The sequence below is a fragment of the Hyperolius riggenbachi genome, chromosome 4 (genome assembly GCF_040937935.1).
Source record: "Hyperolius riggenbachi isolate aHypRig1 chromosome 4, aHypRig1.pri, whole genome shotgun sequence".
NCBI lineage: Eukaryota > Metazoa > Chordata > Amphibia > Anura > Hyperoliidae > Hyperolius > Hyperolius riggenbachi.
In genome coordinates, this window is record NC_090649.1 from 316,122,804 (window position 1) to 316,139,427 (window position 16,624).

A 16,624-nucleotide genomic window follows, 5' to 3' on the forward strand; every position below is an offset into this window, starting at 1 on the left:
TGATGTTAATTTTTTTCCTCCATACAGACACAGAAGGTAAACATTTAGGAGTGATCCAGCTCCACCTCATAATCAAAAGTGCCAAGAACCTGCCTTCAAAACCTGATGGTGCTTTACACCCATTTGTGAAAAGGTGAGGTGGCAGTATGCTGTTATTGCCATGGTGTTTGATGTGTAACCGGTGTCTACAGTCTCAGAATTAAGCGTTTTTTCCCTTTTTGTTTTTATAAGCTGCCTTGTCCTGCCTAACAAACCAGAAGTGAAGCAAAGGACCCCCACTCTCAGAAGACAGACATGTCCTGAATGGAATCACACCATCATTTATAACATAATGAACCCAGATGATCTGAAGAGGTCTCGACTGGATGTCACTGTCTGGGACCAGGGACTGAGCGAGCACTTCCTGGGTGGGATCAGTATGAGTGCAGGTACCAGTCTAACAAATGTTGCCAGCAGTACTAGGATTCTCAGCTGCCATATTGTATATTATTCCACAATCATCAAACCAAGTACTTCCACATTGTGTAATTTATTCATAGCAGGCCTTAGGCAGGTTTCGTAAGGCTCTCCGCTGAGGGTTGCAACTTTAAATCTCCCATCTCTAGACATATACATCTTGAACATAGAGGAAATGCAAATTTTATCAAATTTATAGGCCTAGATAGGGTCCACCACAGGGGTCTAGTCCTGGGAAAAGAAGTGAGTGGACTCACTCAGAGAATTCTTGCGCACCAAAAATGGGCGTGGTCAAGCACACCGTGGGCGTGGTCATGGGTGGGGCCAAATATACATGACCTTAGCAGTGATGTAAAAGGTCTGCCGAGGAAGTTTGAGCTCTGCCGTAGTGTATCCCCCAAAAATAGATGTAATCTCACAGCATCACCAAAAAGACACATAATCTGGTAGAAGTTCCTCCAAAATACAGATAATATGGAAGTGGTTCCCCCAAAATAGACAATGTGGCAGCAGCAGTTCCACCAACATACACCTAATTTGGAAGCAGTTCCCCAAAATACGCGAAACCTGGCAGCGGATCACCCAAAATACACGTAACACCCAAAGGACATATAATCTGGCAGTAGTGGTCCCCCAAACATACACAATCTGGCAGCAGTTCCCCAAAATACACGTAATCTGGCAGCAGCCGTTCCCCTAACATACACATAATTTGGCAGCTGTTCCCCAAAATACATAACAGCGGTTCCAGAAAAATGCAGATAATCTGACAGCAGTTCCCCCAAAATATGTACCCCCAGGTAGCCAGGTCTATAGGTGTCCCCAGTATAAGTAGCTATGAGTATAGTAGTCCCCAGTGTATGTAGCCAGAGGTATAGTTGCCTAGTATATGTAGCCAGGGGTATATGTGCCCAGTATATGTAGCCAGTGGGATATGTCCCCAGTATATGTAGTCAGGGGTATACATGCCCAGTATATATAGCCAGGGGTATATGTGCCCAGTATATGTAGCCAGGGGTATATATGCCCAGTATATGTAGGCAGGGGTATATGTGCCCAGTATATGTCGCCAGGGGTATATATGCCCAGTACATGTAGCCAGGGGTATATATGCCCAGTATATGTTGCCAGGGGTATATATGCCCAGTATATGTTGCCAGGGGTATATATGCCCAGTATATGTAGCCAGGGGTATATGTGCCCAGTATATGTAGGCAGGGGTATATGTGCCCAGTATATGTAGCCAGGGGTATATATGCCCAGTATATGTAGGCAGGGGTATATGTCCCCAGTATATGTAGGCAGGGGTATATGTTCCCAGTATATGTAGGCAGGTGTATATGTCCCCAGTACATGTAGGCAAGGGTATATGTCCCCAGTATATGTAGGCAGGGGTATATGTCCCCAGTATATGTAGGCAGGGGTATATGTCCCCAGTATATGTAGGCAGGGGTATATGTCCCCAGTATATGTAGGCAGGGGTATATGTCCCCAGTATATGTGGCCAGAGGTATATGTCCCCAGTATATGTAGGCAGGGGTATACTGTATGTCCCCAGTATATGTAGGCAGGGGTATATGTCCCCAGTATATGTAGGCAGGTGTATATGTCCCCAGTATATGTAGCCAGTGGGATATGTCCCCAGTATATGTGGCCAGAGGTATATGTCCCCAGTATATGTAGGCAGGTGTATATGTCCCCAGTATATGTAGGCAGGGGTATATGTGCCCAGGTTACCCAGGTGTGCCCCCACCCGGAGGGAGCAGAGCAGAGAAGTCGAGCTATGGGGACAGTGGGGATGGGCGGACATCTCCACCCCCTATCCCTCACCTTTGTGCTCCCCTTCCTGCCTCTCCCCTCCAGCGTTGTTAAAGGGGAACTGAAGTGAGAGGTATACGGAGGCTGCCATATTTATTTCCATTTAATCAATACCAGTTGCCTGGCAGCCCTGCTGGTCTATCTCACTGCAGTAGAGTCTGAGTAACACCAGAAACAAGCATGCAGCTAGTCTTGTCAGATCTGACATTAATGTCAGAAACCTGATTTGCTGCATGCTTGTTCAGGGGCTATGGCTAATAGTATTAGAGGCAGAGCATCAGTAGGACAGCCAGGGAACTGGTAGTGCTTAGATGGAAATAAATATGGCAGACTCCATATCCCTCTCGCTTCAGTTGTCCTTTAAGTGTCGGGCCCGGCGGCGAAAGTGGGCGGAGACTTACCTCGTTCCAGCCGCAAGGGACGCTCCGCTCTGTGTGCGGCTAGTCTGGTCTTCTAGCCGCACACAGAGCGGAGCGTCCCTTGTGGCTGGAAGAAGGCGGAAAGTCTCCGCCCACTTTCTCCGCCGGGCCCGACACTTAACAACGCTGGAGGGGAGAGGCAGGAAGGGGAGCACAAAGGTGAGGGATGGGGGGGGGGAGATGTCCGCCCATCCCCACTGTCCCCATAGCTCGCTCCACACAAGCCAGGGTGAACGGCATTCACTCTGAAGAAAAAGTGGGTGAACGCCGTTCACCCGCGTCCACGCAGGACTCGACCCCTGGTCCACCAGCACCCAAAAGGTGGATATTTGGACAAGTCCTTGTTACAACTGGAATCCCGTTGGATTTTCGATTTAAAGGCAACTGAACGAAGGGGCTGAACGATAGCATTAATTATCGAGTGTTCCTATCTAGATAGATATGGCTAGCTATGCTCTGCTCCTCTGCCCCCTGGTCTTGCTGCACACTCCTCCCCTCTGTTGCTGCTTATAACATTTCCTCTGCTCCCATTGCGGCGCTTTTTTTAGGGCCCTATTTATATTATCTGGGTGGGTATTTGTTTGCCACCTTGATCTTTTGTTTATTTGGTGAGCTTTTTTTTTCACTCCAATACTATATGCTAAGTTTTTTATATTGTCTTATTGATAATTCATGGGTTACCTATGGCGATGACTCTGATCTCTCATTGGTTGCATTCGGGGCCTACTCGCCAGGGTTTAATCCAACCAATATTTCGAGTAAACAATTTTTATTGTTTTATAACAGAGAAAAACAATACAGAACATACAACACCCCGTACCCTTCCCCACCCTCAACCCATCAGTCTTAAGTCCCGGGCCAAGGCCCATAGTTCTTGAACAGCATCAAAGAGCATCATAGCCAAGTATATTAAAAGTAGTCAATCAGTGAAAGTACAAATCAGTGCAAATTATATATATCCTTCCATGCAGAAGGATTACAGATCAATCTTAAATTTAGAGATCCAACAAGTCCATATTTTATAGAATTTCTTTTTGGAGCCCCTGTTCTCATAAACACCTTTATATATTGGCAAGTCGTTATTAATTGAAGATACAAAATCATGTAGCTTAGGAGGCTTAACATTTTTCCAATTCAGCGTAATTTGTCTTCTAGCGTAGAATAATAATAACCTAACCAGAAAAAACTTGCGTTCACAAAGATTTTTGGTGTTAAAAATACCTAATAGCATGCTCTTAGAGGTGAAGGGGACAGAGGGTCCCACGAGGTCAGTGATCAGTGTATATATTGCTTCCCAGTACAGCTGAATAGCAGGACAGCCCCAAAAGATATGAAGAAAGGCAGCACCAGAGCTGCCACATCTCCAGCATCTATCTTGGTGATCAGAATAAATCTTAGAAAGCTGATATGGAGTAAAATAGGCTTGATATAAGTATTTAAGTGCTATCAGCTTATGGCGAGCAGCTATTGGAGTAAAGATTAAGTATGGAATAGCCTCGGTCCACTCCACCTCAGTAAGGTCAGCTATATCTCTTTTCCAGAGCAAGTAGGTTTTTTGTTTAATCGGGGCATCTGTACTAATGAGAATACCATGCATGAGGGAAATGAGACCGGTCTGACCAGAGCGGCTCAAAGCCTCTTCAATCGGGTTGGAGAGAATAACCAGCCCCCGAGAAGCAAATTGAGACTGGAAGGCATGACGCACCTGCAAATAGGGAAAGTACATTGAATTTGGTAGCGAGAATTGAGTCTTAACCTCCCTGGCGGTAAGCCCGAGCTGAGCTCGGGCTATGCCGCCGGGAGGCACCGCTCAGGCCCCGCTGGGCCGATTTGCATAATTTTTTTTTGTTACACGCAGCTAGCACTTTGCTAGCTGCGTGTAACCTCCGATCGCCGCCGCTGCCCGCCGATCCGCCGCTATACCCGTCGCTGCAGCCGCCCCCCCCCCCCCAGACCCCGTGCGCTGCCTGGCCAATCAGTGCCAGGCAGCGCCGTGGGGTGGATCAGATTCCCCTTTGATGTCACGACGTCGATGACGTCGGTGACGTCATCCCGCCCTGTCGCCATGGCGACGGGGGAAGCCCTTCAAGAGATCCCGTTCTTTGAACGGGATCTCTTGATCTCCGTTCGCCGGCGGCGATCGGAGGGGCTGGGGGGATGCCGCTCAGCAGCGGCTATCATGTAGCGAGACATTGTCTCGCTACATGAAAAAAAAAAAATTAAAAAAAAGGTATTTGCTGCCCCCTAGCGGATTTTAACAAACCGCCAGGGAGGTTAAGAGCATCAAACTGCATGAGCTCATTTCCCTCAACTATGTCCCTCAGTTTCACAACCCCTCGTTCGACCCAGATTGACGGATCAGGAATAGTGAGAAATTCTTTAAGTCTGGCATTATTCCACATGGGTGTAAAAGGGGACTACTGCTCCTTGCAGGAAAGATACTTGCCTGCCTCATCCCACACCTGGACAGTAGTAGTCATAGGGACAGTAATGACTGAAATAGCTTTATGACTGCGAAATGGTAAGCTGGCAAGTGCCAATGGCGAGCCAATGATTGCTGCTTCTAGAACAGAGGCTGGATTATAAGGAGATTGCTCAAACCACCAGTATATTGTGGAGAGGACAGCTGCCCAATAATAGAATTTAAGCTTAGGGAAGGCGATACCCCCCTGATCACCTGGGAGCTGCAAACTGGAGAGAGCAACTCGGGGAGTGGAGTTATTCCATATGAATGAGGAAAAATTTGCATCAAGGGAAGTAAATAGAGCGGCTTGTAGCTTAACAGGGGTTTGTCTAAACAGGTAGACAAATTTTGGAAGAATGCACATTTTTATGAGGCTTGCTCGACCAATGAGAGACAATGGTAGAGTAGCCCAGGCTTTAAGTTTATCTTTAACTTTAATGAGTAGTGGCTCTATATTAAGGGCATAGAAGGATTTAATTTTTGGAGTAATTTGAATACCAAGGTATTTTATCTGATCTACTATTTGTAAGGAGGTATTAGGTGTAGGAGAAGCACAGGGGGTATCAATGGGCATGAGTAAAGATTTATGCCAATTTATGACTAGGCCTGAGTAAGTGCCAAAAGTATTGATTGATTCCAGTGCAGAGGATAGGGACGCTTGCGGGTCGGTCAGATATAATAGCATATCATCGGCATATAGGGATACTTTTTCATTTACGTTATTAATCTGTAGACCAACGATATCCTCCCTAGACTGGAGCACCTGCGCCAGGGGCTCCATGGCCAGAGAAAAAAAGGGCTGGAGACAGGGGGAAGCCCTGACGAGTACCCCGGCCCAGAGGGAAGAAAGAAGAAACATAATTACCCGTGCGTACTCTGGCCTTAGGTGAATTATATAATGCTTTAACGTAGGTGATAAATTTATCACCTATATTAAATTTCCTGAGAACTGCCCATAGGTAGGCCCACTCGACCGTGTCAAAGGCCTTTTCAGCATCCAGGGATGCTTGACCCAGAATTAGCGTGTTGTATAAAGAGGTGCGTAAAAAGTCTACGTAAGTTAATATCCCATCCCTTTCCTGGTATGAATCCCGACTGATCTTTATGCCATCCAATATTTCTTTTTCTTTTCATTATTAATATATATATGATGCTGTTGTGTGTTTAACAGGGCCGGTTTTACCATAAGGCACTGTAGGCACGCAAAGGCGGCATCCCAAATGTCACCCTGTATGTATAGTAAGAGCGGCAAGTGCAAGTACTCACCCCTGGCCCCACCCGCTCTCAGTGCGATTGCCGGGTCTCCCCCTGCAGTCAGCAGCCACATCGTGAGTGTCTATGATAGCGGCTGTATTTATTCATGCACGCAGCACAACACTTCCACTGTGTGCCGCGTGCGTTGAAGAGGAAGCACATGTAACTTGTGCACGCAAACTAGTGGCAGCACTCGGCACACAGCTTCCCAAGTCCCCACTCTTCAGTCTGCACAGTTCATTTTCAACCCACTGATGCTACAGCGCCTGCCCTGAATCGTGAAAGAGGCACACAAACTACAGCGGTCGGGAGCTGCGAAGAGTCTGCATGAACCCAGAAGCTTACGCTGCAGCTGCCTTCTCCCTGGGCTGGCGTCCCAACGCTGCATATACTGGCACCTGTGATAGAAACTTGCTGTGAAGTATCTTTTTCTTTTGCTTGCTAATCGAATGTCTGGCGGGGAGGGGGGGGGGGCGTATGGTCTGTGCCAGTGTTGATGGCGTGGGTTTGTTGGGGGTGAGGGGCATGTGTCTGTGCCTGAATTGGTGGTGTGGGTTTATTGAGGGGGGGGGGTCTGTGCCTGTGTTGGTGATTTGGGTTTATTGTTTATGGGGGGGGGGGGGATCTGTGCCTGTGTAGGTGTTGTGGGTTTATTGGGGGGGGGGCAGTGCCTGTGTTGGTGGCTTAGGTTTATGGGGGGGGGGTCTGTGCTTATGTTGATGGTTTGGTTTTATTGTTTATTGGAGGGTGGGGGAATGTCTGTGCCTGTGTTGGTGGTGTGGGTTTATTGGGGGGTGGGGTTCTGCCTGTGTTGGTGGTGTGGGTTTATTGGGGGGGGGATAGTCTGTGCCAGTGTTGGTGGGGGGCAAGCGTCTGTGCCTGTGGTGAGGGTTTATTGTGGGGTGGGGGGGAAGTGCCTGTGTTAGTGGTGTGGGCTTCTTGGGGGGTGGTAAGTGTCTGTGCCTGTGTTAGTGGTGTGGGTTTATTGGGGGTGGGGGGAAGTGTCTGTGCCTGTGTTAGTGGTGTGGGTTTATTGGGGGGCGGGGGGGAGTGTCTGTGCCTGTGTTGGTGGTGTGAGTTTATTGGGGAGGGGGAAGTGCTTGTGTTGGTGGTGTGGGTTTATTGGGGGGAGGGGGGTCTGAGCTTGTGTTGGTGTTGTGGGTTTATTGGGAGGGAAGAAAGTGCCTGTGCTGATGGTGTGGGTTTATTGGGGGGGGGGGGGAGGAAGTGCCTGTGCTGGTAATGTGGGGTTATTGGGGGGGGAGGAAATGCCTGTGCTGGTGGTGTGGGTTTATTGGGGGGGGGGGGGGTCTGAGCTTGTGTTGGTGGTGTGGGTTTATTGGGAGGGAAGAAAGTGCCTGTGCTGGTGGTGTGGATTTATTGGGGGGGGGGGGGGGGGGAGTGCCTGTGCTGGTAATGTGGGTTTATTGGGGGGAAGGAAGTACCTGTGCTGGTGGTGTGGGTTTATTGGGAGGGAAATGTCTGTGCCCAGTGTTGGTGGTGTGGGTTTATTGGGGGGCGGGGGTGTCGGTGTCTTTGTTGGGTTGGTTGGTGGTGTGGATTTATTGGGGGGTCTTTGCCTGTGTTTGTGTGTGGATTTATTGGGGGGGGGGGGGATAAGGGTCTGTGTTGGTGGAATGGGTTCATCTGCATTACCCTGAGTGGTATTATTTTATATTAAAAAAAAATTGGGGTGTGGCCTGTGCTGAGGGGTGGAGTCTAGGGCGCCAGAACTTCTGCGCCTATAGGTTCCTGAGCTGTAAATCCGGCCCTGGCGTTTAATTAAAGTAAGATGCATTGTGTAGATGCTAACTTTGGAAAGAATATACTGTGGTGTCCCCCTCTCCCTGACCTTTGCCCCTCCCCTGTCTTTCGCCATGGGCTGACGTGTCACTTGTGGCATCCAGGGGAGACGTTGACATGCTTCCTTATTGTTCCGATATGTTGCGCTCCAATGGCGCGCTGCCCACGCCCCCGCACGCTGTGTTCTGGGGGCGTGCGCGATGACGTCGGCGGGGCGGAGCAGTGACTGGTGCGAACACAGGGTATCTTAAAGACGCCATTATGGCGTCCAGACGCTTGCATTCTACTGCTGTCGTTCCTTTGAAAAGGCCGCTAGTGCAGCGAAACATGTCAGGCAATCTGTGACAGCCTTCAGCTCCTTCCGGCAACCTTCATCAGTCACTTTGCATCCTTTGGACTCGGCATCATTTGTTCATTGGACTAGTAACTATAATGGAATATGCCTGACAATTCACATCTATGCACGGCTTCATGTGGAACTCTATGTGCTCAGCTTGCTTATGCTAATCCAGCACAAAACAGCCCTGCTACATGACTGCTTATGCGATCATTACTATCTGTTCCATCATCATCATATATGTGCAGTTGCTTAAAGCCGTTGTTGCCTGGCTATACTAACCCATGAACTTACACAACTGCTTGGAGTTCTTGATGTTTGCTGATACCTATCCATGTTCTCATACAAGCTGTGTATATGTTTACCTATGTTCCAGTTTAGCTGACCCTGTGAGTGGGGGTTAGTTTACTTTGCACAAGTGTGAACTTAGGGACCTTCTTACTAAGTGGACAGAGTGCATTCACACTTGTGTGTGGATTCACACAAGGACATTATTTCTTATTTGCCTGGTGGATTAGTTAGCATTTGTACAAGTTATCATCCAATTGGATATCACCTTTTTGATGCATTATGGAATTACATTTTGCAGAGTGAGACTTCATTATTGATTATTGGGGACTGCAGCCCCATTATCAGTTGCCTGAACAGAGCTTTTATAGTATATTATGGGGGGATTTTTGTATATGAATTTATCTTTTCTATTATAATATAGTTAATAAAGTATTATTAGTAATTTTTCATGCAGCAAAGAGCCAATTCTCTATTTTTTGTTTTTTTTTACTATTATATGTTGGCATTATGCATGAAAGAAATTTTTATTTTTTGTATATTTTGTGTTGATTTACTCCCATTTGACTGTGGCCCTATATTGAGAGGTATTTAATCACAGGGTAAATTATGGTAATGTTCGTATATGACCTGGAGCACCGCCATGAAATCATATTGGACAAGCTCTTGGCTAATATGCTTAGAGGGACCCAGCTCTGATTCGATAAACCACAGGACAATCAGCAAAATAAAGATAAGACACTTAGCTTAGTAGAGGGAAGCCTCTGGAAAGTTCAGAAACTTCCCTCTGCTGAGGTAAGTATCTTTTTATTTTTGGGGGGCTGCTTCAGGTACGCTTTAAGCAGGAGAAGAGTGGAGAGTGTTGTCTTCCCATAGACTTCATTTAGATTTTGTTTATGAAAACGTAATTAATGTCAGATCATGGTGATGATCTTGGAATTTTAGAGAATTAGAGTTTGTGCTATGTCAGTTCCATACAAACAGCTGCAGCAAGAACTTATCTTAAAGGAAACCCGAGGTGAAAATAAACTAATAAAATGAACAATTGTATCTATCCTCCTTCTCCTAAAAATGACTTCTTAAGATATTCCACAGTTTTATTTTATATTTAAATCTACTTTTTAGGTTTTTACCGTTTTTATTGTTTTTGCTCAATGACAAATTCATTGAAGCATGGCAGAGCTCAAATCTATGAACTATAGACCCTTTTTATCTCTTTCCTGCTTTCAGAAGCCATTTTCTGCAAGGAAAGTGTTTTATAGTTGTAATTTAGTTGTAATTAGTTGTAATTTCTTATCATTGAGGGTCCTGACTCAGACAGGAACTGCCACTTACATACCTAGCGAGGTTAACCGCTCCACTGCGCTTTGAGGGACAGTGGTGGATCACCGGCGGCAAGACCCAACAGAAACAAGGTAGGAAGAAAGGATCCGCACCGATGTCTCCACAATCGACTTTATTTAGGACATATGCCAATACAGCTTAAAACCGCATAGCTATCGATTGTGGGGACATCGGTGCGGATCCTTCCTTCCTACCCAACTTACATACCTGATGTTTAACTCTTTCAGGCAGAGAAAGAATAAAAGGAACACAGCATAGTTATTTGTGTGCTAGGGTTATTTGTGTGTCACCTCGGGTATCCTTTAAATGAGTGAAGGACAGCCACAACATTACTCCAATGCTCATCACTTCAGCCCTTAAATACACCAAGTCATACACTTAAGACCCGTACACACACCATACATTTGCTAACGACGGGTCCGTCAGACCCTCCTGCTCGGTGGATACGTCAAAAACAGTCTTATCAGTCTGTCCCATGGGAGGGTCTGAGGGAACCGTCGTTTGCAAAAGTACAGCGTGTGAACGCGTCTTTAGACTAGTTTCACATATGGTGCGGTGTGATTGTGTTGCTGCAGGAGAGCCCAGAGTAGGACAATTGCACCACACCATTACCCCATGCACACTAGATGCTGCAGACTGCTCCAACATGGTAATATGCATCGCTCCACCCCCCAGACAGTGACATGCTCCCTGCTGGACAGGAAGTACATCACTGTTTTTCCCCTGATGGGCGGTTGCACGCTGCACCATCACCAAAACAATCTAAATAAAATGTTGCGGTGCCATACACTCCAATGCAAAAATGCCTGCCGTGCTGTGTCACTCGTACCGCTGGTCAACGCAGTGCAGAGTCTGTGTTGCCTCTGCTTCATTGTGAACACTTCTGCCGCATTGCATCGCACCACAGATAGCGTGGTCAGTTTCATACAGACTAATGGCCAATGCGGTGGGGAAGCGTACCACGACGTGATGTGATGCAGTATGTGTAAAGGTAGCCTAAAAGTCACTAATACACTATTTTTTTCATGTATAAAGTAAAAGCCTGTCTGCTGGATCAATTAGCATCCCATTGTCTTGCTTGCTGTCTTTGCGAGGTCTGTCTGGGGAGATTACTGCAGGGGAAAACAACAAATAGTTGAGGTACATCTGCTAGAGGTCAGTTACAGTCATTTATCTGTGCTTATTACTCATCCCATATATAGTTTCCATATATTTCAGCTTATTTTTGAATTACAGGGCACATGATTATGCATAACTTGCATGTCTTGCATGACAAAATTTCAGCCATAAAGCAAGTTTTCGACCAAAACTCTTTGATATTTTTAGATAGAGTGGGTGAGATTAGAACCTCTGTCTAGTTTTTAGTACTGCCAAAGCCTTAAAGAGAATCTGTATTGTTAAAATCGCACAAAAGTAAACATACCAGTGCGTTAGGGGACATCTCCTATTCCCCTCTGTCACAATTTCGCCGCTCCCCGCCGCATTAAAAGTGGTTAAAAACAGCTTTAAAAAGTTTGTTTATAAACAAACAAAATGGCCACCAAAACAGGAAGTAGGTTGATGTACAGTATGTCCACACATAGAAAATACATCCATACACAAGCAGGCTGTATACAGCCTTCCTTTTGAATCTCAAGAGATCATTTGTGTGTTTCTTTCCTCCCTGAGGGGGGAGTGCATAGCAGAACCACAACACTGAAGAACTTGGCAGCCTTCCAGACACAGGCTGACAAGTCTGACAAGGGAAAGATACATTGATTTATTACAGAGACTGTAATAGTACAAAGTGTTGCAGTAAGCCAGAACACATTAGAATAGCATTTGGAACTTGTAGGATGATAAAAAACAGGATGCAATTTTTGTTACGGAGTCTCTTTAAGTTGTGTACACACTTGAAAGATTATTGAAAGATTACAGACCAATTTTACCACCTTCCATGTAGTATGAGAGCATATGCTACACAGTCTATTCTATTGAGCTGAACTCCCTATCAGATAAAAATCTTTGCAAGATGATGTACACAAAGATGCTGTACAATGTACACATTTAAAAAAACAGTATCTGCTAAATATCAGTTCCTGCAAAAGATCTGTTCCTGCGAAATGTATTCCTAGTCTATGATATCTGCAGATCTCATACACACCTTGTTTAACAGACATTCATCTGTAGATCAGATCCACCAAGATGGATCTTCAGATCTGCATATGATTGTCAGATCTGCAGATGAATGTCTGTTAAACAAGGTGTGTATGAGATCTGCAGATATCATAGACTATGAATGGATTTTGCAGGAACTGATCTTTTGCAGATACAGTACTGATCTTTTGAATGTGTACAGCATCTTTGTGTACATCATCTTGCAAAGATTTGTATCTGATGGGGAGTTCAGCTCAATAGAATAGACTGTGTAGGTATGCTCTCATACTATATGGAAGGTGGTAAAATTGGTCTGTGATCTTTCATTAATCTTTCAAGTGTGTACACAGCTTTAGGCAGGAATCACACTTGTGCAGTTTAGCAGCGTTTCTCTGTAATGATTTTCTATGGTGCTGCAGTGTTTTCAGGAGCCAACCTGCACTACTTTTCCGCACAACACATGCGATTCCACATTGAAATCACTGGCTACTGTACAAAAATGCACACAAAACACTTGCAGGGGATTGTCTGTAGTACCTGCAGACACTAGGGTGATCCCTGCCTTAATAGCGAGATTTTCCTCACTTCCTTTACCAGGTACGGCTAGCACACCAATGTACATATTCCAGGAAATGTATTCCTTATTGCATGCACAACATGACAATTGTTTCGGGGCCACGGAGGGTCTCCTTCATCAGATACAGTGCAGTGGTATGTCTGCACTGTATCTGAGGAAGGGGACCCTCCGTAATCCCGAAAGAATTGTCATGTTGTGCATGCAATAAGGAATACATTTCCTGGAATATTTACATTGGTGTGCTAGCCGTACTTGGATTACCAATATATGGACTGATGTTGCTTTTGCATCTAGGCTAAGCACCCAACCACTCACGGTAAGGTGTGCCTTTTTAATACCTGACATTGCACTTCATTTACCAAAGACACAACAGTAAGTGAGAGAAAATCTCTGAATAGAAAGTTATACTTCTGGCTGGAGTCCCCATTGGAGTTTTATCCCCAGTTACTGTTTTGATTTTGACTGTAACATTCATGACTTTATCTTATTCTGTGCCTGAATGCCAGCTGCCACTTGGCAATGAATTAGTCAATATTTCACCCGCAGAAGCGAACACAGCAATAAAATCTATATACGTTTATTTTTTAAAAAAAAAAATTTTGGGGGGGGGGGGGCACAATATCCTAAATTTAAAAAATGACCAGTGTTACACTTTATTTGGAAGCCTAATCTACAATACTGACCAATCTTTTATTTTCTCCATAGGTAATGGAGCCTCTTCCAATGTTTACCACCAACCTGCCCAGCTCCTGTGGCAACAACTTCTCACTTCATCTAATGAATGGATGGAAGATTCTCTTTTACTAGATCCAAATAAGGGCTCGTTTTATTTCTGATTGTCACGCTAGAATCATAGTAATTTATTAGTGGAAGGTTTATTGACCTCCTATTAGCAGGAGACTTAAGCTAGATATACACTACCCAATGTTTTTTTTATTATTCTTTTCAATATACACATCAGCAGGTCTAATGAAAATCTGTTAGAAACAGGGGTGTTATTATCACATGTAGCATTGTACAGCCCCGGGCAGAACAAAGCTTGCGGGCATGATCAATATTACCCAAGGTTTCTATTGACATCTGTCTCAAGGTGCCCATTAATGATACAGACATTTTTACTACTATGCATTATGAGAGATTACCTAAAGTGTCCATTCAGAGTATAACTACTTAGTTTACCTGTCTACTACATATGTTTAGTAAGATTGTATAATCAAAGTGGTATCACTGATGGGCCCCTTTATGACGCAAAGTGGTAGAAAAGATAGATCATTTATCTAATCTTCCACAAATTGCATTGCATGTACCGTACCTAGTATGAGGCAATCACTTCTTCTGGACAGGGGGATCAGAAAGATTAATTTCTCCATGTTGTAACACATCATAAAGTGTCTAGGTACAAACTATTCAGTGACTCCCCAATTTAGGATACCTGACCCGAGGTAAAGCTACCTAAAGTAAGCACTTAGATATTGTCATGCTGGATCCACATACCTCTGTGCATTGTCCCTTAATCTCCTTGTTCCCTGTAATCACTCCATGAAAAATCTGACTTTCGACCAAAGTCAAATTCTCTGACAGGAAGAGGCAGGCTTGTGGCGATATCCCCTCCCGTCAACCTCCAGTTCTCTGGGGAGTGAATGGGATAGGGAAGAGGAGGGAATGAGAGGGTAATAGGAGGGAACATCACGGGAAGCCTGTCTGATAGTTTGACTTTAGCTAAAAATCACAATTTTCAAGGAATGACTTTGGAGGCCGAGGGGAACCAGGAGAAGAGCGGACAATGCACAATGGTATGTGGATCCAGCACAAATATACCCCTGTGCTTGCCTTAGGTAATTGTGCTTCAGGTCAGGTATACTTCAGATGTAACTTCAGGTCCAGGTCCCAACAGCTTCCAGTACCTCCTGGGCATTCCCTCTAGTGAGTGTTCTCTGTCCCAGTTTACCTATATCACTAGATCATATCCCATTGGGAACAATTAGTTCTCTGTAAGTCCTTACAGGTATCTAAAATAAGGACCATTGCGGAAGCTATATGGGAGAGGGAGGGGGCTTCTAAACACCACCAGGGAATCTATGGGGGAGAAGGGTGACTAGCACCACAAGGGAATCTATGTGGGAAAGGGGGGCACCTAACCATCACCAAGGAATCTATATTGGGGAGAGGGATCACTAGCACACTAGCACTACAAGGTAATCTATATGGAATTTGGGGGCGGGGACACATAAGCACCACCAGGGAATCTATATGAGGGAGAGGGTCCACTAGCACCACAAGGGAATCTATAAGGGAAAGGGGGGCACCTAAACACCACCAAGGAATCTATATGGGGAGCGGGGCCACTAGCACTACAAGGTAATCTATATGGAATTTGGGGGCGGGGAAAACATAAGCACCACCAGGAAATCTATATGGGGGAGTGGGTCCACTAGCACCACAAGTAAGTCTATATGGGAGAGGGGGGCACATAAACACCACCTGGGAATCTATACAAGGGAGAGAGGCCACTAGCATTACCAGGGAAGCAATATGGGAGAGGGAGGTAAAGGGGCACTTAAACCCCTACAGGGAATCTATATGGGGAAGGAGAACCACTAACACCACCAGTAAATATGGGGGAGAGGGGCCACTAACACCACCAGGGAATCTATATGGGGAAGGCGGGCCACTAACACCATTAAGGAAACTATATTGGGAGGGGGACCAAAGCACCAGGGAATCTATATCGAGAAGGCAAGCCACTAGCACTACCAGGGAACCTATATGGGGAAGGGGTCCACCAACATCACCACCAGGGAAACTATTTATGGGGAAGGCGGGCCACGAATGCCACCAGAGAATCTATATGGGGGGGGGGACTAGGGAACCTATATGAGGGAGGGAGGGGGCAGCAACCAGGGAAACAATGCAGGGAGGGGGTCCAAAAACACCACTAAGGAATTGATTGGGGAAGAGAGGGAGGGGGGCACTAACCCCACCAGGGAAGCTTTATGGGGGGGGGGGGGACACTAACACCTTCAGGGAAGCTATAGTAAATATTGGTCCTTTAAAGCAGTGGTCCCCAAACCAGTCCTCAAGGCCCACCAACAGTGCATGTTTTGTGGAAATCCAAGAGGTAGTTAATCAGCTCTGCTGCTGAGACACTTATTAACACACCTGTGTATGTTTGTGGTTTTCTGCAAAACATGTATTGTTGGTGGGCCTTGAGGATAGGGTTGAGGAACTCTGCTTTAAAGTAACCCTTAAGTGAGGAAAAAAAGTTGAGATTTACTTCCAGCCCCCCGCAGTCTATTAGGTCCCTCCCTGTCCTTCGAGACTAAAATGTTGTGCCACTGTGACCCCCGTTAAAGTCCACCACTGGCTCAATTGAAAACTAGTGAGCATATGTGGTCCCGGCCACGTGCTACCTCGTTCTCACTCTCATGGCAGGGAGAGTCCTGCGCTTGTGAAGATGCAAGTTTTAGAAACAGTGCAGCCTCAAAATGCTCCTGGCCATGGGAGTGCGATCTAGGAGAGGTGCGCGGCTGGGGAAGTGCATAGGGCAAAAGCAGCACAATGGTGTGGATCTGGAGGACAGCGTGGGACCTGATAGACTTTGGAGGACTGAAGAAAGCCCCAGGTATGTAAGTCTCCTTTTTTCCATCATACTAGTTTTCATTTAATGGATATAAGGAGAAAATGGATGGGAATTGGGGGAGTAGCCTGTGTTGAGGAGCAAACTTTAG

The 16,624-nt window shown here is 45.8% G+C and overlaps 1 protein-coding gene across 1 annotated transcript in view; it reads left to right on the forward strand.

Annotated features, from left to right (window-relative positions):
• Positions 1 to 14,594, forward strand: part of SYTL3 (synaptotagmin like 3) — an 82,619-nt gene extending 68,025 nt beyond the window's left edge. The window contains exons 14-16 of the mRNA XM_068279505.1: positions 28 to 133; positions 232 to 428; positions 13,602 to 14,594. Of these exons, the coding sequence (XP_068135606.1) occupies positions 28 to 133; positions 232 to 428; positions 13,602 to 13,732 (434 nt within the window). The 3' untranslated portion in view covers positions 13,733 to 14,594. The remainder of the gene's footprint in view (positions 1 to 27; positions 134 to 231; positions 429 to 13,601) is intronic.
• The last annotated feature ends 2,030 nt before the right edge of the window (positions 14,595 to 16,624 follow it).